At 41.5% G+C, this 22,108-nt stretch overlaps 1 protein-coding gene and 1 long non-coding RNA gene across 4 annotated transcripts in view; both read right to left on the bottom strand.

Annotated features, from left to right (window-relative positions):
* The window catches only part of LOC135483186 (uncharacterized), a 40,075-nt gene extending 27,336 nt beyond the window's left edge, over window positions 1-12,739 (bottom strand). For both annotated transcript variants that reach the window (XR_010446303.1, XR_010446304.1), the window contains exon 1: window positions 12,636-12,739. This is a non-coding gene — a long non-coding RNA (uncharacterized LOC135483186). The remainder of the gene's footprint in view (window positions 1-12,635) is intronic.
* Window positions 12,740-13,346: 607 nt separating this feature from the next.
* Window positions 13,347-19,345, bottom strand: LOC135483835 (collagen alpha-1(III) chain-like). 2 transcript variants are annotated; one of them, XM_064764882.1, is made up of 7 exons: window positions 19,272-19,345; window positions 17,692-17,771; window positions 17,019-17,483; window positions 16,681-16,803; window positions 16,247-16,369; window positions 15,760-15,891; window positions 13,347-15,472 (listed from the first exon to the last, which is right to left on the bottom strand). In XM_064764882.1, exons 2-7 carry the CDS (start codon window positions 17,744-17,746, stop codon window positions 15,210-15,212), a joined length of 1,161 nt encoding a protein of 386 aa, XP_064620952.1. In that variant the 5' UTR covers window positions 17,747-17,771; window positions 19,272-19,345; the 3' UTR covers window positions 13,347-15,209. The 2 variants fall into 2 exon arrangements, with proteins under 2 accessions (XP_064620952.1, XP_064620953.1); XM_064764883.1 differs by lacking the exon at window positions 19,272-19,345 and adding an exon at window positions 17,990-18,011.
* Window positions 19,346-22,108: the final 2,763 nt, after the last annotated feature.

Raw genomic sequence — 22,108 nt, 5'->3', positions numbered from 1 at the left:
ATTTGATTCCAATATTGTGTAAATCAATTGAAGCTAATTGGTTTACTTTGCCGGCTTATTTTAGATCTGCAGCTCAAAACGCTCAAAAGGGTATATGTATCACAAAAGCATAATGTGTCAATTTTACTCAAAATGGCAAAACAGGCAACCCCTCCTTTCCCATCAGCGCATGGCCTTTTTGTCTTCTAAAGTATTTTCTAGAATATCCTCTTTGTCATCAGATATCTTAATGAAAATTTAAAACAGACCTAACCGTGACGGGCGAATATTACGGGGAAAGCTGCTGTACGTGTGGGCGCGCAACAGAATCTGGCGATTATTTTTAAAGTTGTTTTCCTCGGAAACCAGCCCGTGTTCTTCCATTCCGTCTTGACTGTACTCTCAACCCACAAGGAAGGGACGGTCACCCCACACACCCCTACGCCCCCCCCCCCCCATTTATAGTGCGTGTGTTAATATTACAAGAACCGCGACGGTCTCGTGTGTTGCATTCTATCTTTGTGATTAATTCGCGGACGGAAAATGGATGATAGCAGAATCCACAGGCGGATTTAGGAAGGAATCAATCACAGCTGTTATGAAACTTTAACGACGAACCATTCTATTTAAAACAAAATATTCCACAAGTTGATTTAATTCTTAATTCTTAATTCTTTGACTGTCTCTTTAAAAGAGTGACAAAGCATCGGCGGCCACTTTGATGTGCACATAAACTTTGATGTTGTAAACAAATTGATTAATAATTCGTACCCTGTTTGATGATCATAGTAGTAAACTGCATCCTATGCAAGGACACAGCATAATTTAATCCTTTCCAAGCAATTAAAATGCAATCATGCACCAAAAGCAATTTTATGAGCAATTTGCAAATATTCCTTTACGAAAGTAGTCCCGGATGAAAATTCTCCAACGTGGCTGTTGTAACTGCCCGTCTACCAGGTTTTATTTGCTGATGAGCTAGTTGTTGATGTCATCCCAGAACACATGAAAGGTCGAAACAGTCTTTTACTGACAGGCACTGCTCTTCACATGCATTACACTATTCTGTGAAATGACATTTCATGTTCAGACAATGGCTGTCTCCCGCGAACAGTTAGCCAGTTTCCATCCGTCAGAGATGTCGTCTTTGATCAACGATTTGCATACCGGGGGATCTAATATTGAAGCGAGTTGATGCGACTCCTGTCTATCTGGCTTCCGCAATAACAAGTCAAGCCAATTGTTTGGCCACAGAGCTGTCAGTTGCCAGACGGTACCTACAGGTTGAGGGCCTCTTGTTGGTCTACCGAGCTTCATGCCGCACAGGTGGCCATGATGGTTTAATAACGATAACCCACATACATACAGAGCGTTCTCCATTAGTTTAATTTAAAGCGCTTGAAATCATGTTTTTAAATTTCCCTTGGAAGTTCCTTGCTTTATCACTTCGCCACGTGCCTATTGATATACATTGCACTCTGCTAAAAGTCGTCATCGGACTGAAAACATGTTTCGTCGTCCTTATTACATGCCAATGGAGGTGATTTTAGGCAAAATAAACTCATACTTGCTTCTTGTTTATAATCCTTTAAATTTGTTATTGGATGTAATCACCACGTTTAAAAGCTGAAGGAGTTCTTTGGGTCAGAATAAACCTTCCGTATTTGGGTAGATCACGACACATCCTGATATCAATGGCTTTTTCGCCCCTACATGTACGTCATACGAGAGGGTAGTGTATTGAAAAGATTATATACGTGGGTCAGCACGATCGTCAAGAGAGATACTTAGCAAATAAGTATGATGACGTCACAATTATCTCAGGCAATCAGATACCAAGCATCGATGCTTGCCACAAGATTACGAAGAACAAATCAACCTACATGTAAATATACATGTACATGTAAACGCCAATCCCACTGAATCTATGTTCATAATGATACTCATCAGCGGGAACTTACATTGTACCATACATCTTATGATGCAGGAACCTTAGATTTGCCAGGCGTTGTCATGTAACCAGATAATCGAGATCATCTATCAAAGCCATATGAAGTCAACATTGTCCAAGAATAGATAATTGATCAGCTCTGCGTTACTCCATCGTTTTGAAGAATACGTTCTTTGGTCGTGATGGTAGGAAAATGAGCACAGTAAGCTTGTTTTCTATAAGGAAGCCTCTGAGGGTTATTGACAATATTTTTACCAGCTGCAGTTTGAATGTTGTACTGGATATAGTCCATGAGAGAAAGCATCTACAGAACAAACGCTGCCGGTGTGTAAATGATGAAACGAAAAGCTCAACATTTAACAACTGCTTGAGATACATGTAACAACTGACCTTCTCATCAAAAGCCACCTGGGGAGTCCCTAATTCAGTCGTTAACTCGCGCGAAAAGTGGTTGCCAGACGTATAGTCGAGAAGGCTCTCCCATGGGAGATGCTAACGATCATCGGCGAATATACATGAGTTGGCGCCTAAAGTGCGGTATATGCAATAAGCGAATAGGAAGGACTTTGTCGTACCTAAACGGTTACGTAAGAATAGCCACTGCGTTTTACATTCTACGTCTCCTCTTCGCCCGACAAGATCTTTCCGAAAAGCTTGCCGAGAATCCGGTAGGCCTTCCCGCCTGCCGAGTCCTGACCTATCCTGCGAAAGGAGAAGGTTCTCAACAATGCTACTGTGTTTTTGGCGTCTCCAACAAGATATACCACGGGTTCGTCATATGGCTAGCAAAAATTAAAAAGTGTCCGTGCACTGAGTATGTTCGTCGTACTGCAGAACAACCGGTTGGTTAATTTCCCGGAAGATTTAGTGCATATGATGTCATATTGTCAAAGTAACACAGGATTCGAAAGTAAACTTACCAATGAGTTCACAGTTTTATAGCTGTTATCTTGTGATGTTCGCATTTCAGCCATTCAGCCTATAGCCCCATCCAGGGCAGGTTGCCTGGCAAGTTGGCCAGCCTTGTGCTCTTGTCTAATTCCCCAGTCTCTACTTAAGTCAACCGTCTATGATAGCTCATCCGAATACCAAAGAGCAAGTACATGTAGATTGCGCTAACTTTGAAGTAATAGAGAATGCTCGTAATGTGGTCGAAGTGAGCGAGGAATATGCATCTGGATCGGGACAAAGGTTTTGGATCGACTCCACCGACCCGGACTCCCAGAAACGAATGTGTTGAAGTTACGGACGGAGTACCTCTGGTGTTATAGAATGAGCATCATTAGCATTGTGCTGTACAGAAATCTCCGTATATCACCTATAAAATGCACGATAAAGGAAAGGGGTTTCAATATATCGTAACGACATGTTGTGTTCGTTAAAAGTACAATTCGGAGATTCGACCGCCGGGATTAAACAGCCGTTTTCAATACCATTCTGTTCAAAGATTGTTGTTGATGCCTGACCTACGACAGCGAGAGTGAGATCATGATTCCAAACAATGTCTCCTCGCCCAAATGATCAATATTACTAGCAGTATATCATAACTGCCGATATTACATGGCCGGCTGCACCAGTATAATTACTAAAGGTAATCAACTAATGAAATAATGGCCCGGCACGTATGCTCCATTCGGAAGCCAGGACCTGCGGGGGCGATGGACTCGAAATCCAATGACGTCTCCCGCGCGTAGGTGCAAACCCTGCTCGCAGCGATAGCTTTTTGAATATGTTCAGGTGTAGTAACATGTCGTTCCTCACTTCGTCTTTGGCATTCAAACAAGGTCCCTAGTTGTGATCATTTTGATAGACAAGAAGACTATGGCTGTACTTGAATTTCTCCTGGCCGCTCCATGATTTTCTTTTCGCATTCAACATTCCCCTCTCCAGACCGTTGACACTGTTGATTGTAAGCATGTCTACGTGCAGTGGTTCATAATTGAATACTAAGAGATCTGGAAGGCTCATTTTGGTAATATCCGGTGTTCGTACACCTTTCTCCTCCAGCGTGTATGGTGTTTCCGGCCGGGTGGTCCATGTCATTACATGGTTCGGAGACCAAGGTCGCAACCCACAAGGAAAGATCATTTTTCTTCATCAGTGAGTTGATATAATGAGGTTGGGGATGGAGAACCAATTTCGATACTGATCATACAGGGCAACCTGCTGGATCCCAAGGTAATTGGCCGGTTGCTAACGAATTTTCAGAATCATGGTGGGAACACGATCATCGGCAAAATACGCCCAAGAGAGAAGGAGGCAAATATTTACAGTGGTCGACATGACTATTTACTTTTTTTTTCACGTGTATGAAGTACACAACGGTATTCGCTAGATTGGGGATTTCGATTAAATTATTGGGAAAATGATTAAAGTTTCCGAAGTTTCGTTACAAGGCAGATGCTTACAGAATGACAGATGTTAATGGGCGAACGACTAACTGAAATGAAAGGGCAAATGTCCTCCACGGAATTCGCTCAACGGTACATTGGTATTAGATTCTGTATCAGGCAACAATCTGTATCATAACAGGAAAAGTTTATTTCCGATAGTCCTGTTATACATGACGTGTCTGTTTTAATGTGCCGTTTTATTGGAAAAACATATCGACAATATTCTGTTTTCATCTCGAATACCTTTATTCACTGGTGTGTACGGTAACGAAACTCTCCCATTAATCACGCGTCAATCATTTTATGTCACCCATCACACGCAATTGCCCACAAAGTCAAAATACTCAATGAAAATGACTGCAGCTGAATGATGCAGTCTTTTTTCTATCAGAGCGGTTTCTTCATGCTAAGCCAATTAGGAGACGGCTGCGGTGAATTGGCGATTGTGTCAGAATGGTTTTCTTCATGGTAAACCCATGGGCTGCACAGTGTTGGGTTGTGGTGGTTTGGCCCTGCAGTGTTAGGGTTGCAAATATCATTGGTTGTGATATTCTTGTTCCAGGTGTTCTAACAGGCTACGTTCAACCAGTAGTTGTTCAAGCCGGGGGCATTTGCGGATTCTAACACGACATCGGGGTAGTTCAGTTTGCGACAAGTTTGACAACCATCTATTTAACTGCAGTATCTCTGCGTTCTTGGTAAATTGGATTGAAGTGCATGGTATGATATGCAGCTTTCAATGCGGTTCATAAACGCTCATGTTCTGTGTTCACCACTAACGTACATCTTGACACTGTTACCAAGTTGGGGATAGAACTCCATCAATATTGGTAAGATGCCATAATGTCGAATTGATAAGAACAATTCTTTCTACCAATCGAATCGATAATAAAACTATTGTCAAACACGTCCACGCGCGTAAGTACACCACGATGTCACGCTCAACCCAACACCATAACCTCGTATTAGTCACACGTTCATTGTCATTGTCATTTTTAGAAACAACTCATTTCCTGAGGACGATTATGAGAAGCCGTATACTTTCCATTAATAGCAGAATATGGCTTCTTCTAGCCGATATCGGATCATGAGTATCTAACAAGACTAAGAGCTTTCTATGTTTTCTTTCGATAAACCAATTTAGGAGCCATTATCCGTGAGACTATTAAACCGATACGTGTGTAGGGACTATTTGGATGCTTCTGTACATACATGTATTCTTACCTGTAGCCCTATTTGCCAATCCAGGTGGATCAGATTTTCGTAAAAATTCACTTTCATCCAACGTGAACGTAAATGTGGGTTAAACTTTTCATCACAACAACAAGTACATGACAATGACGTCAGAGGACCCATGCGCGCATCCATGACGATGACAAAATGAACACACGAAGGATCAATAGCAACCCATCCAGAAGGTAAATGATAATCTCGTGAGTACCGCGAAAAACCACGAGCCGCATGACAAACCCAGACTTCCACCGGAGTCGAGCAACATCAAACTGAAATCGCATTCAAAGCCCAATCGATCTCAAATTGAAAGTAACGAAACGACGGAAATTGGCCGTCCTTTCATGTCCCGTCTGCGTCTTCAAGTACGAGTCGAATCGGGAAAGGAAAACATCGGTTTGTATTTTTCTCTTTGATATAGTCTGGGTTTGCGGGCAAACTTTGCGAGACAGTATGCTGTTCAGCGGTATCATTAGATGGAATAGCTACCCCGGGGTTTGCTCTGGGTGGCTGATGATCACTGTTGATAGAACTGTTGATTCCTTCTCCAAGCAAATTCATTAAATATAAACCAGCTTTTGAAGTTAACTCCCAGCTTTTGAAGCTAAGCTGTTTTCCTCTTGTTTTCACAATGATTTTTTATTATTTTTTCAGTGCAGCAGCCTTCGACGCTGGAAAATCCACGCTCTGCAGCGTAATTTGATTTACCTAAAGAGTATTGACACGAATGTTCATGTAAGTGCTTGGTCACGGTGTTAACATGACCGAAATAAAAAGTTAAACTGAAATTACATGTAATGCGTCTACAGCGTCACGGACCCAATTTTTTCGCCACTTAATTTTCGCGATTCGCGAAAATTTCTGAAAAAAAAGAGTTTAATTTTGGCATCGTTCGTCTACAAACTGGAATAGACAACGGCGTAAATCAGGCTTCAAACCAAAATGCGTTTTATTCAGCAATAATTAAATAAAACCGTTTCAGAAAAGCAATACTACGTCTCAAATGTGTACATAGCGTGCGAATCGCACATTAATTGGTCTCTAGTCCTTAAAAAGGCGATTTCGAAGAGCTTTGTCTGATTATTTGATGGCCTTGGATACCTTCTGCCGTATCAGTGACTGACTTAATGCTTTTTGCCCTTTGTCACATGATCGTTAGGAGCGAGACGAGCGAAGCATTGCGTGCGAAGCGAGCCGTCTGATGGTCCAACCAGACAGTATTAAGATCATTTGGGAATTTTATAAGCAGTATCAGACATGTCAGAGTTGCCAATTAGAAACAGACAGCCGAGGAACCGATTTTAATGTTATAAATTGCAATATCATTGGGGCAAGTCTTCTGTACCATTAACACATCTGGTCTTCATGGTGAATGATTTAGGGGCCCTATTAGTGAGCTTTCTGATATATTTCCGACACTCAGGAATCGCATTTGCAATGTACATGTGTATTGGTGGCGTTATCAGGTTTGGTCAGGTTGGTTTGAGGCAAATCTTCCTGCATGTTCTCAGGGCATATTTGGGGCTAGTTTTATGTAATAGATTAACGAGTCAGTGGCATTTGTCTGACTTTTGTTTCTTTCAACGATACCTTAGACCTCTCGATCTACGGCAGTGATCCCGTCTGAAGTCAAAGGCCAACATGTACCACTTCTTGGCGAAACGATCTATTTTCAGAGGGGAAATGAAAATGGTTCTTCCGAGATCTCCGATACGCGAAATGTCGAACAACAACATATGTATATATTTGTATACACGTCATGTATCTGGTTAAATAATTGATCCGATGAAATGCAATTACTTCTCCCAGCCTTTTCTTGTGGTTTCATGAATGATAAAACTCAATGTCGAGATCATTATTAGTCCCCTAATAACAACTATCTTTCACCATTGACTGGATACATATAAACACTGTCCAGCAACCGTTTCAGAAATAGTTAGTTCGAAAAAAAGATATCGGAAAATCTTTTACATGCAATAATTAGGTTTGATCGATCGTGGCAAATGTTGCTCAAAATGATGTGAATGTAGGTTATGGCTATTCAAGAAAGGGCAAAGAAATATCAAAGCGATGGCACACCGGCGTACATATTTGTTCAGATCATGTGTAGAAGGTAACCTGTATTATACACCTGATGTTTGATTCAGCAGTACTTTGGCAATGATTTCCGCTAATTGCGACATCGTCAGCTACATACATGGTATATATAAGACTTTTAGAAAGTTCTCTAACATGCTAGATGTAGATTCTCTTTATCATAATCCTGGCATAAAACTAGTCTTAAAACTCTTTTAACAACAAAGCCTTCCAAAGGCAGTAACTTTTTGTAACAAGATATGAGCGCAGCAAACCCTATGTCAGTGGGCGAGTAAAGAAAAAGGCTGAGCTGCTTGTATAAACACAACGTACGTTAGAGTTGCATATACAGGGTGTATTGAAAAGAATGATACACATTGAAAATCAGTTTTTGCGGCACCTGGTAAGTCAGGTGCAAGGTTTCGACCAAGTCACCTTCAATTTGAAGCTGATTCTAAAAAGCCATTACATGTACATCTACATTGTATAATCTTATCAAGCAGACAACGGCACTTAAAGAGAGATTGAAGATGCATTGTTCATCACAGCGCATTGTGCACCTACATGCATTTCCAGACTTGTCAAAGTTGCAAATGTGTTTTTGGTACATTTGCATCAAAACAGGGATAGAGTCTGAAGAAAAAGATAACAACGCAAGTAATTTTTTTCTCTTCTCGGTATAATGCTTTAGCCGAAAGCCTGCTCATATTATTTTCCAGCCGTTCTTGTGAGATGAAGTAGAGCATTTATTTTGATACACCCTGTAAAAAACGTATAACTGATATGTATCAATATGATCATGTTCGTAATGGCAAAATGTCATTCCTGTCATCTGATATGATAAAGATTTTTGACAGTTTTGTTTGATGTGATTCGAGAATTACGGGAGTGCATGCGCAGTAAGAAGTGAGATTTGTCCCGAGAAGTATCGCACGAGGCAGTTTTTAACAGTGTTTGAAGATTCCTTTCCTGCAAAGTAGGTATTTTTGGATAGTCTGGACTTGAAGTTTCAGATGGATGATATAACATTTTGTTTAAAATGCTCTGTATCGTCTGTGTGAAATCATCAAAAATCAAGTGGCATTGCCTCGTGAGGTTGACTGTAGCTATCCGAGTCTATTTGATCGAGTGCAACGTCCACACCTGCCATTATACTTTACCCACCTCTACACTTGAAAAGATTCCCGCAAATTGCTCACCTTTGGCCGATTCAGTGTTGACTTCCTTTTACCTTCAGGTGCCTCAAACCAATAAGATTTTTAAACACGACGTTGAATACTGACGCCTTTGGGTTTATTAAACGTTCTCTGGCACAGTTCTATCAACTAGACATCTCAAAGTGAGTGTCAAATCACGACTTGCTATGGCGTTTGATTATTTTCATGGTCAGTGGTTAGATCAATCTGCTTTTCGCGTGCTATGTACAATCACAACTTTCGTAGGTTTTTATGGCATACACATGACAAACGTGTCGATGAATTGATGAAAGAAATCGTTGCTTATACAATAACCTTCTCAGTGAGTGTTTATCTCATTTGTCTACAAATCAATACTTGTCTACGTACATAATTGCAAAAAAGAAATACATACTAGTCTTTTCTTTTCTTATCAATGTTTGATAACGGTGAGCCCTGACCACTAATTAGCAAAGAGCCTGCTTACTGAATAGGCGTACGTTATTGGCTATTTTTATATTTAGCTGCCCTTGAAGGATAAGAGTCCAAGAAACACCGTTCCATCTAATATATCATTTTGTGTAATTAGCCTTATATTAGACACCAACGGTGATGCATGTACTCACATTACATGTATGTGTAAAATCCAAATATATCTTTGACCGTCTTACTCTACGCGGTCATAGAATTTATGGAAAAAGTACAGCCTCTGACATTTAGGAGTCTGATGACGTTGGTGGTTCAATACCCTGTAACTCGACGAGTGGATTTTCTTTGCATCTTTGTAAATACTTTGTTTTGGACGTCACAACCTTGTATTCCAAATAACATAGTTCGATGCCAGTACCGCGACTTTTCTTCAAAAGCCGGACACGTAATCGGTGTAACATTCTTCATTTTGAATTGTCGGAGGGTATGCCACAATATACATGTATGTACATTTGTAATAAGATCGCCTCCCGACTGCCCCTGGTCGATTAAAATGGTGACCCCTTAGACATAACGGTGATAATTCCAGTAAATATTCGGATATGTCTACGGTATTTCGTCCTGTTTCTGCTTAATAAGGTAAATGACCTTTGGTATTCCAATATTGACATTCTGTTAAATTGAATTCGATGGTCACAATTGTGAGAAAAATCGATTTCATAATAACATTTCATAATTGATGGCAGTCAATTTGTTCCTTGTCGACATATTATCTCGTGGTAAATAACATTCTCGGGGAAGTTTATTAACATTTCAATAATATGCTACGGTGTGGGCAGGAGTACCAGATCTTTAGATTTTAATTTGTTAGAATTCGTATTGGTGACAATGATTATTGATATTCATGTACATGTACGAGGAATTATGTTTTTTGTGAGAAAGTGTTATCGAATTGGATCAATTCTTATATGCAGATACATATAACAACGCAAACCAGGATGAAGTTAAAGTTTGCTAGTGTAATAATTCTAACTGATTTACATGTATACATCCAACTTGAACCTGACCTTTACGCCGAAACCAAATTGAACCGTAGACTTCATCACCTGACATTTCTTCTTCCAGTGTCCAACTTAATGGAATCCGATAGGTTCCCATAAGCGTTACAGTGTTGGTGTTCTCGAGGCTGGGGCTCAATATCAATGTCTGATACGACCAAGTACCACGTTTGAATCGATATTGGCTCTAATTGCTATAATATTGTTTGGTGGAAAAACGCAAAAAAGAAAATGCAAGTACTTCATCTTATTAGTTGGCCTAATCTCTCAGCTAATATTCGATGTTGATGATACACAACTTAAATCCAAAGACGAAAATCACCCTTAGAGTAACCCAAGAGTAACCAACCATGGAATCACCTGATCCTGCAAATCCGAATAATTTGCAATTCTCACATCTGAAATGTCATCCTTAGGCCTGTCATATGTGGATATGCTTTCTGTACATGTATTCCCAAAGCACACATTCTCAATTCTTCTTCAACCAGAAAGTCGATCTCAATTTTTACTCGTTACCGTTTTCTGCGACAATCGACACGCCCGCTCCACTATAGGACCTCACCAGGGATTGCACCTTGCTGCAGGATCTTTTTCAATTTCCGAATATCGCAAGTACAATTATAAACACCAACCAACTGGAAATCACAAGGGAAATCAATGTGGATATTGATATCATATCAAATGTATATTCGAGGTGACAATTTCTGTCGACATCCTGTGATACAGATAAAGGGCAATTCTGATTGTTAATATTCTCTACCCATGGTTTACTAATTATCCAATGCAGGGTAGTCCCTACGCATTTAAAGCTAACGCTACAATGGGCATTTTAATGAGAAATGTAACATTGTTTAATACGATGAATTGGATGCAATCAATATGGTTAAGTTTTCTATTGCCTTTCTGAACTATGAGGAAAATATGCGCGGGTGCTAAACCGATGTGACATTTTTAGCATTTCCGTTCCTGAATGTTTCCCCTCATTGAGAACAACCATACACGTTACACTGAATGCACGGCCACCACCTGTTACATGTAGGACCATTTGATTCATTTTATTGGAAATACATATCTGTCTTGCAAATAGGCTGCTGATAAATACTGCAGCTGACGCAGAGGCCTATTGATGGGCTTCATGCATGACCATGTGTGACCCGCCATGACGGAACAAGTTGCATGTCGCCCGAGCTTGACAGGTTGAGACGGACTGGTTGTTGATTTCACTGTTGTCTGCCTTTTGTGACATCTGAGCACAACAATTTCTTCTATTATGTCCTGGAATCATTTAAGGCTCATCTTCTGTGCGACATGCGACTCGTTTTGTCGTGGTGGGTCACGACCTGATTGGACTTATTTATACCAATGTTGCTTACTGAAGTAAATGTATCCTTCGTCTTATATTATAATCACCAAGGAGAATTATACTCTGTAAACAGTGCTACATTTTAACCAAGGTATTTTAGAATTTTTAGCAATGTTTTACTTCTGGGTATGAAGAATCGCCTTGAGGGCGAGGTGGAAGACTAAAGCTACAAGAGACTCTAAAATTAGGTTTATATTACCACAGGAAAGAATGTCCGGGGAACAAAGGATTCTGTTATGCGTTTTAACCTCTGAGCTATAATTGGCGGTCATGGAATATTTTGAATCATAGACCATGATTTGTCAGATTACAATAAGGCTGGACACGTTTTCCAGGGGGACTTATTTCACTTCTACACCGGACTTGATGTTGGATGCCAGTTTCTACATATCAAACGTTGGGAAAACATATTGTGCTGCTGACGAGAAAGGGGTAACGGAGCCACTCTCCGACTAATTGAAGAAGATATGACAATATCACAAATGGAAATCATGCAATTTAACAAATGTCAAGAGTCAGTGCCGTAATCACATATCCCCTGATGATGACAGCTTTCCAATGCTGCTCAATCGGCCGGTGTGCAAGGGATAGTAGTCCTAGGGCTGATAGTCCGTGTAACAATAGCCCGCATTGCTAAATGTTTTGGTTAGGGTTAGCGGTACAATAGATCATGCTGCTTAATTGATCAAATACAATGCTACCGGACTATGACTCCAGGGGGACTATATCCGCTGTCACACCGGCATTGACAAGGTAGGTTTCCTTGAGGGTCTCCGGTTTCCTCTTACATTGTACATTGCATCATAAACGCCCAATATTGTTCATGTAGCTAACAATGTCCTCGCAGACGCCCAGTCTCAACTCAATCTTTGTAGTTTTAACTTATGCAATGATGACGAATGAAAGAGCAAAAAGCTGAATTTCATCATCCGTTCACGAGCAAGGAACGATAATGTCAATTTTAAGAGAAGAGGAACCTACCTTTCAAAATATTAATGACGTCTCTATCAGCTTATCCATGTCAAGACTGATCGATTTCAGTCTTCTTCACTTGAAGAACACTGCTCAAGCTTCCATCGTTGATGGGTGGGTGGCATGGTACATTCTACCTGAAGCAATGCACGCAGAAACGTCACACCGCCTCGAGATGTCGCTTGTCACCGAGCGCCATCTCGGTTTTTGACGCTTACGATAGATTAATCAGACAGATTGGTATTTTGAAAGTGAGTGATGACCAGGGCTTGTCCAAAGCATGTTTTACTGCTATACCTGTCGGAGAGGAATGACCTGGATTCATGTTGAGAGGACTACGGGGGGAGTGGAGGATGGAATCTCGTGGGAGGCCTATGCTCAACTTGGAGTAACAGGCCAGGGTAAAGGTCAACACAGTGAATACTCACCTGCACGCATTGTCAACCAGTTTTATCACACCGCAGAGGCAAATGGATAGTGCACAAGTGTGATCCTCTCCATGAAAAGGTCACAACCCAGAACTGATGGCGAAATATGGCAGATGAAAGGTTCCATCAACTCATCCTGTTCTGTCAAAAATCCAGAAGTTGCTTCGGTAGAAACTTAATTTCTAGTCTTGCGCGGCGTCTGATTTCATCGCCAGTGACAATCTCTTTGCTGGTCGAGTAACAATCCCTCATTTTCGACGCCAAAATGAATCGACCGACAACGAAATTTTTTGTCTAACTTTATATTCAAAGACTATGATTTTACACATACAGAATGCAAGTTATTTACAATTGCAAAACACATTCGATAGTTACAAATATAGTAAACGGTGGTGTGGAATGTATGAAGTACAAACTCTAGTCATGCAGTACGGTTACACAATATATATCACAGTTTTAAAGATACCCAGATCAGGAAAAAAACAAGGTATTTTGAGAAGACGATCAACGGAGACTGAAAATGACAATCCACATTTACAAGATAGTGCATCGTACTGATAAAACGCATGGACGTCTGACACATGCATAGACTTCGTGCTGGAAGATAGCAATAGCTCAATGCACCAATTTTCAGACCGGTGAGTGCATACATTGGTGCCGTCATTTTGGCAGGTTAATATATGAGCATTGGATCGTTTTGGGACGCCATCATAAGCAACAGTCTATCGTCTGATGCCACAGTCGCAAAGAACTCCTCTTGAACCTATGGTGATAAGTAGATTGTGTAACTCTACTACATTTACATTATAAGTGCAGTTATTGTGCGGAATGTGACATTGTATGCAATCATTAGCAACGAAGGAAAGGCTAAATGTGAATGCGAGGCATCGATGACCAACCCTTCCTAAAACAAAATGAACGAAGGGTGTTTCATCGCACAACAAAAGGTTCAGCACAATAAAAATATACAAAATTTCATCTTCATTTTCCAATAAGTTTCTATTTTATCACATTAAATTCCTAGTTGACTATAAATCTCAGTCAGTAACATTTATACATGTAGAGTTAAGTATATACAAAGTGGTTTGTGACCGCAATGGGCAAAATGATATCATTTCATTCGGATGTTGGAAGGTCTGAAGCCGCATGTATGATGACCAATATTTAGAACAACCCCTAAGATGGCCTCCCGTGTAAACAGCATCAGAACTCCCGTCAACAGAATGGGCATTGTGACCGTAGTAACAGGCAACACGAATAACCGCTCTCTTTAATCAGCCTTAACAGTATACTATCAGCAAACAGTCATTAGAACAATAAAAAAAGCATCTTGCATATCTGCGCCCACTAATAGTGATGCCGAAATCCAGCCGACGTCATTTCATATGTGAAAAAAGGAACATGACTTTCAGATATTAAAAAATACTAAAAATCGGCTAGTTTGGGGATAATGAAAAACATGAACCCTAAAGTCTTGAAAACTACTTTAACGTCAACTCAGATCTTTAATCCAAGAATTGCAAAAAGTAATATAATTAAAAATCGGAATTTTCATCTTAAAAATAATTAACCGCCCGCAGTTTCAAATGAGATCTGCTCGCTCCACGGAGACGTTGTCATTCTACCAGCGGCGGAAGTATGCCAGTCAAAAATTAATTTTTGACAGGAAATTCTTCGGTTGAGTGAACTCAGTCTTGATGGGATTAAAGTCTGTGGATGACAAGTATGGTTCGGGTTATGAATAACCAGCTGGTGATTTTCAGAAACGGCGGATAACCGATATATAATATTTGCTTTCAAATAAGATGCCTTTTTATAATGTTTTATAAGACTAATGGATCGAATTTTGATGTCTATTGTCCCAGTTTATTTACACGCCATGTTTAAAAAATTAACATGTCAGAAAGACATTCAATAGCCACCCTCTGGTATACATTCTAACGTAGAGAATACAAAACGTAAGCTGCGTGTCCTTGTCGTCATGTAGACGTAGTCTTGCGTAAAACATTAGCAGTCTAAGACATCGAACGCATGCCCCCTCATTTGAAACATGGTATGACATGATTTCATGTCGGTGTAACATTTTTGGTTGTTTTGGAAACCTTGCACCCGCAAGTTAATTAATCTGGTGCCCAATGTTCATAGTTAACCGTTATTAATAATAGTCTCCCCTATAACTGCTTGGTCTAGATTCCTGGAGGCGGGGTAATGAGACGGAGTACTGCTTGTCCCAAGTATCGTCTCCTCGCCTAAGGACGTTATCGTAGTAGTATTTTTCCTCCTTGCGTTGTTTTTGGCGTTGGATGCATAGGCAGAGGGAGATGAGGAGGAGGATTATGGTGAGGAGAGCCAGCCACACGATGAAGCCAATCACGGTCCTGTCGCTCAACAAGTCGGTCACACCACCGGTCTGGGCAGCTGCAAGAGACAAAATATATGAAATCAAAGAAGTATCGTTATTTCCATGCAAGTTGCAGCGTAATCACCACCGCCTCACAGTGATTGCATCCTAAAGTAATTCCGAATTGCTAATATGGTATCACAAATGGACAACTAGTCGCAGAGATTTGAGAATTGACACAGCATGTAACTCTTCTGTCCAGAGGGCACTTTCAGAATGCGTAGCATGGGATATGGTCAGCCCATTTGCTCATCTCGTGTCCGATTGATTAACAGGTTACGTTAGCACATTAAGGCCTACTTACCGGTTGTTCCAGTATTTGATCCAGTGCAACTTCCTCCTCCGACACAAGCATAACCACCGTATGTGTTCACGCAGAGCTCATCAGCACCACAGTCGGCTCGGCCATTCACGGAGATGGCACACTCATCGATATCTACAGCAAGAAATAATAAATGTAGCAGTTATACAGACTTAATCAGTCTTTGAAACCGGTGTACTATTACAGACTGCAGATTGTTTGCCGTCATCATGAGGATACTTTCACGTCTGCTCAAACCCCTCCACATTTGAATGACGAGACACCCGAAGGAGCCGAGCGTTGTTTTACCGAAAAAACACGCTCTTGTGGAAACAGGCCTTTAGTGTTATCTACCTGCCTCCGCATTCGGTTTAGGAACATAGACACACAAGTCTTTATGGCCGCAAGAACACACTTCATTTTGTTTAGACATTATTTCTTGTGTACAAAAACTTGACAACCTTCATAGAATAGCCCTGGGAATGCTTACCTTCGCAGGTGTGAGAGTCTGTCGCCAGGGTGTAACCAGCGCTGCACTTGCAGGTGTATGATCCTCCATCGTCTTCACAAACGTGTTGACACATGCCATTGCTTGTGCTGCATTCGTTGATGTCTACAAGGAGAAAAACAGAATGAGGTGAAAGATGAGATGAAAATCGATAAAATAGAGGCCTTGTTCTTAACATCTTAAGTAAATCACGGGTTCTAAACGCTTGCTACCACCGTCAACAACCAGCGCAGGGCCAGAAAAACGAACATGCAACCCGAACTGGTGATCTAGCTTCATGGCTTCCGGATATGTAATACCATAGAATGGTACCAAGCAGCATAAATCAAGTTGTTTATGGTTATGCCCTTAAATTACTAGTATGTCTGCACCTGAAAACGCCATGTCAAGATAAAATGTCAGCAAACAATACTTACTGACGCAAGTGACTTTGTCGTTATCGAGCTCAAATCCGCTGTTACATGCGCAGTGATAACTTCCAAAGGTGTTGATGCAGACAGAGTCACATCCGCCATTGTTGGTTGCGCACTCATCGACATCTGAAATAAGAGGTAAATGTGATTACATAGAACAGATTGATTGACAAATAGAATTACATGTAGTTCAATAAGGAGCAGATTAACTATTCTAGAGAGGTTGCAATCCTGACGTTCAAAAACCGGAGACTGCGGTTACTATCTGATGGCCAACCACACAGTTACATTTTAATAAGATGAAGGCTACATGTATTTCAACTATGAATTTAGCTACATACCTGAATAAGCAGGTCCAATGTCTCCCTTTTCTCCCTGAGCTCCTTGGGGGCCCTCTGGTCCAATATCTCCCTTGGCGCCTTGTGTTCCAGTCACTCCAATAGGTCCCTGGTCTCCCTGGGGTCCTCTTGAACCTTGGGCTCCACTCGCGCCGGTAATACCAACAGGTCCGGCAACACCTTTGGGTCCCACATCACCCTGTTGTCCCGTCACACCGACAGGTCCACCATCTCCCTTTATACCATCCGCACCAGTCACCCCAGTATCTCCAGCTAATCCCTGATCTCCCAGTTGGCCTTGGTCGCCCTTCATTCCTTCCACGCCCTGAGGCCCCTGTACTCCTTCAACACCCTGCTCTCCCTTTGCCCCCTGTGGTCCTTCTGGGCCTACCTCTCCTTTCGGACCCTCAGGACCTGTTACTCCGGGTGGACCCTGAGGACCTGGAAGGCCCATATCTTGGGCGGCAACTGAAAAATAACAAACTTTCTTTTAACATTTCATCAGATTTTATCATGATTTACACTTGTACTCCATGGACAAGATCATACTAGAGTTGAACAGAGTGGGACTCACATTTATATGCAATTACTGGAATGTCAACAAATTGACTCGGCTTGGCATTGGCATGCTCGAAATATAATTTAGTTACGAAATTGAAGTTTTTCGAAAACTCACCGAAATAAATGGCAGCTAACAGGGAAAGACCCCAGAGACGGTAACTGAACTTCATGGTGGTAATAATTTCCTAAATGTCCCTGAAAATAGAAAAGACGTCATGGATTAGACAAGGGAGTGAAGAACAAAGTTGGACTGCATTCTTGCGCCATAACTAAGCTATCCATCCCGGCCCTTGGCTCTAGACAATATGTAGGAATCCATAATCCCTGTCAGGCACATTTGAACTCTGGATGATGGTTGGAACCCAGGAAGTTCTACCATTGCAAGTTTTTTCAAAGAAGTCCATTTTACTTACAGATGATCTGATCGGAACACAACCTACTCTCACAATGGCTTTCAAATGATTTCTTAGCAATTTAAGGAGTACATGTACCTCAAACATACAAGTATTTAAATCCCATAATACTGTGTAATTGTTTGGTAGCATTAAGCATGTACGTAAATGCGTAGCATGTAGGCCTTCGGGCCAACGTGTAAGGGCCTATAGACGCCCTTGATTCTCAAGCTTTTAAGTAAACGGCAACAAAATAATGACTAATTTCATCAAACGCCCATCTCCGTCAAAAACGCCCTTATTTCACAATGACAATATAAAAATGTTGTCTAAAAAGTCACAGTGAGCTTGGATGAGAAACGTACACGAATAGGAAGAAGAATTTAATTGGCTTCTGCCAATGTTCTTTGTCGCGAACATTTGAAACTGATAATGTGGAAGAAGGCCGAACGGTAAGCCGATCAAAATTATATTTTTGGTTATTTTTTTTTTAATTTGATGCCTTGAATTGAATTTGGGATGGACGGAAATGTTAGAGTTGGCGTCATGCTGGACGGTCATACGGGGGTCAGTTTTCAAAGAAAGGGTGACAAATGGTGTGGAACGGAAAAAAGATAGAAATCATTTATCCATGACGTCAGTACCTTGGATTAGACGACCAACGAAGTTATGGTAGTTGGATATACATTTACGTTGAGCGCCCCTTTTGCAATTTGTGTAATCAACAGTCATGTTGAGGACCACTGATTGCGATCTTTATCCAAGGCGGGACGTTTTTTTAGGGACAGTAACATAAAAAGAAGAGTAGAGCACAGACCTACGACCGACGATAATTATCGCTGCTGCTGTAGAAATGTCTCAGAGACGGAAATGTCTCAGAGTCGTCCTCCGGGGAGGATGACCACAGACAAATGCAACAAGTACAACACAGAGAGGGCGGACAGCCTGGGGCGGGGAATGGAAGTTTGATATAATATTGGAGCGACTTATCTATATCCACAAGTATCCTATTCATATGTCATGTTTATGGCGATAGTGATTGATATACCTGATTCATGGCCGACCCAATAAAGATAGCCTATGTCACATCAGAACGAACTTACTTTTTACTTCCTATACCTAAATCAACTAGATTACAAAATTCCAAATCGCCATGTACTGCACTTATACAGTGAATGCACTCGATATGTCAATCTGGACATGTTTGAATAATTCATTTCGTCCCTCTCCCGATCAATATGCCACAACGACAATATCCTTTACAAAATCCATAACATACACGAAATTAATAAAATTCTCTTACCTTTACTGATAGTCTTTCTCTGTATGCCCAATAGCCCGAAAGATTGCCAAACTATAGCAGACTGTCCCCTACTTGGTAATACGCACAAGAGGCATGTACTCCACATGTACAGTCACATTTCGGGCAACACCCTAGTTCTATTGTGCCAGTAAGGGACGAAATTACGTCACGGCTATTGACTAGGAATGGCATAATCCCAACAATGCATGCTTGGCGAACCCTTAATTGTTCAATAAGCTATTGGCATTCGACGACTTACAGAAGACGCCAAATAGTTCATACACCTCTCCCAGAAAACGATTAGTCGGCTTGGACTAATTTTAGATCTAATTTCTTGCATATTTTTTGGGACAGTCAATGGAACAGGGAGGTGAACATCCCTCGCTGCATGGAGGGACCGAAACACTTGACCAGGGAGCTTTGCCAATCTTTGAATCGTGAACGTGAACATCTGTATCAATGTTCGACGTTTCGGGGGCTTTGCGAAAACTCCCTAATCAATCAGCACCAAAAAACCGTTGCTAAATACAAGTCAACCTGACTCGTTGCCAATCTCCCGGTGAAATGGAGATCGGACGTGTACATCGACGTCGTTGGCGGCATGACGGAATATCTGCGCTACTTGAAAAACGGAACAGAGCCGAGTTTACAGTACGGGCACGGTCACCCCGTACAAACTGTGAAATTAGTTTGGTTGCTCAATCATTTCCTGATGTTATTTTTGCAACCCCATCATTTCAGTTGTCTCGTTCTTGACAACCATTTTATGTGTTCGCAACAATTAATCAGATTTGTTTGACACTTAATCATTTTCACACCCGATCGCATATAAAGGAATGTTCGGCACAATGTCATGAATATGGATGTAGATCAAACGCGTCATGACCATGGGCCAAGAGAAGCCCGCGTGTCATCTATACCAACAATAAGGCACGTGTTACGGGTTGCTAGCAGGAATAATGTAGGACTGATTATCTTATTTCCAAATGGATTTACAAACCCACCTGACCAAAATTAGAACAGTACATGGAATAGAACAATGGTTTGGCAGACGATAATCAATGATTTCGTCGAAAACTGAAGTGTTTGATATGAAAAGTCATATCGAATGATCTGCACTGGACAGATTCGGCGATAGATGATTGGTCCGCGATATGACTGTCCTTTTTTATGTTTATCTCTGATTCAAAAATTCCTTGTTTTGATGGGTTGTACTTTCCCAGACAGAAAAGAAATAATCTTGTTCCCTTTGCTTTTTTCGTTTATGTGTGAACAAAAGAACGCCGCGGGCGTAATACTCGTAGGTGAGAGGTTGGTCCAGTCATGGTCTAATTTTATTGATATTGACACTATGTGATTATCAGTGCAAGGTTCGATTGCTGCTCCATAAATGTCGTCCGCTTTCGTCATAACAATATACTCAGCAAAAATCGTCAGAACTGGACGAAAATGATGTTTGGAGCGAAGGAGATTTTGATAACTGGCATTGCGGCCCTTTGTCTGTGCCAAAGTGTCAATGCCTATTCTACGACAGTGTCACCAGCAACAGAGCAATCTTGGACTCACGACACTCCCGAGGAGCTCGGTGAAGAGAATTGGTTCCAAACAACGGCTGGCCCGAGACGATTTGGATATGGCAAGTGCAAACCTGGCGACAGTTATTTTGATGGGTGTAACACGTGTGTTTGTAAATTTCACGGACGATGGATCTGCACATTGCGAGATTGTGGCTTGCGGCAATCTGTTGAACAACGGAATGAAGGAGATACAGACGGCGATACACATGAAGAGCTCGACATACAAACAACGCCTGAAACTTGGCCCACTCCAACAGCAGCTGAATCAAATGGAGAAAGTGAGAATAAGGGGGTGTCTGGTTCACCTGCTGTCCCTGAGGCAACAGTCGAGAACATTTCCTCAGAGGTACCAGAACAATTCGTGAGAGTTACTCCGATTCCAGCGTCGGAAGTCTGCAAAACTTACGAGGACATTACAAAGACGTATTTTGATGGATGCAATAGGTGTAGATGCTTTGATATTGGACAATCAGCATGTACGCGAAAGGGCTGTCCCGTTATCCTGGTCACATCCAGACCTTCTACAAATCCTACGACAGCTGCACCAAAAGAACCGAGGACGCACGACACACCGGAGGAGCTCGGTCTACAGAATTGGTTCTCAACAACTGTAGCCCCTGTACATGAACAACCAAAAACTCACGACACTCTGGAAGAGCTTGGGATACGAACCACACCAAAAACTGAGACAACAGCTTCATCAGAGGTAGAACAACCGAGGACCCATGACACACCGGAGGAGCTCGGTCTACAGAATTGGTTCACAACAACTGTTGCCCCTGTACATGAACAACCAAAAACTCACGACACTCTGGAAGAGCTCGGGATACGAACCACACAAAAAACTGAGACAACAGCTTCATCAGAGGTAGAACAACCGAGGACCCATGACACACCGGAGGAGCTCGGTCTACATAATTGGTTCACAACAACTGTTGCCCCTGTACATGAACAACCAAAAACTCACGACACTCTGGAAGAGCTCGGGATACGAACCACACCAAAAACTGAGACAACAGCTTCATCAGAGGTAGAACAACCGAGGACCCATGACACACCGGAGGAGCTCGGTCTACATAATTGGTTCTCAACAACTGTAGCCTCTGTACATGAACAACCAAAAACTCACGACACTCTGGAAGAGCTTGGGATACGAACCACACCAAAAACTGAGACAATAGTTTCACTAGAGGTAGAACAACCGAGGACGCACGACACACCGGAGGAGCTCGGTCTACATAATTGGTTCTCAACAACAGT

This window comes from Lineus longissimus, chromosome 2 (assembly GCF_910592395.1).
Source record: "Lineus longissimus chromosome 2, tnLinLong1.2, whole genome shotgun sequence".
Classification (NCBI taxonomy): Eukaryota; Metazoa; Nemertea; class Pilidiophora; order Heteronemertea; family Lineidae; genus Lineus; species Lineus longissimus.
Note: the sequence above shows the minus strand (reverse complement) of the source record. Positions and strands in the feature narration are given on the sequence as shown.

What these genes read in the sequence shown, in the direction of transcription:
- LOC135483835 (XM_064764882.1), bottom strand. Translation starts at nt 17,746, where the DNA reads ATGAAGTTCAGTTACCGTCTCTGGGGTCTTTCCCTGTTAGCTGCCATT. An exon ending in CGACAAAGTCACTTGCGTCA is followed by an intron (nt 16,370 to 16,680) that starts GTAAGTATTGTT and finishes TTCTCCTTGTAG; the next exon opens with ACATCAACGAATGCAGCACA. An exon ending in AGACTCTCACACCTGCGAAG is followed by an intron (nt 15,892 to 16,246) that starts GTAAGCATTCCC and finishes TTCTTGCTGTAG; the next exon opens with ATATCGATGAGTGTGCCATC.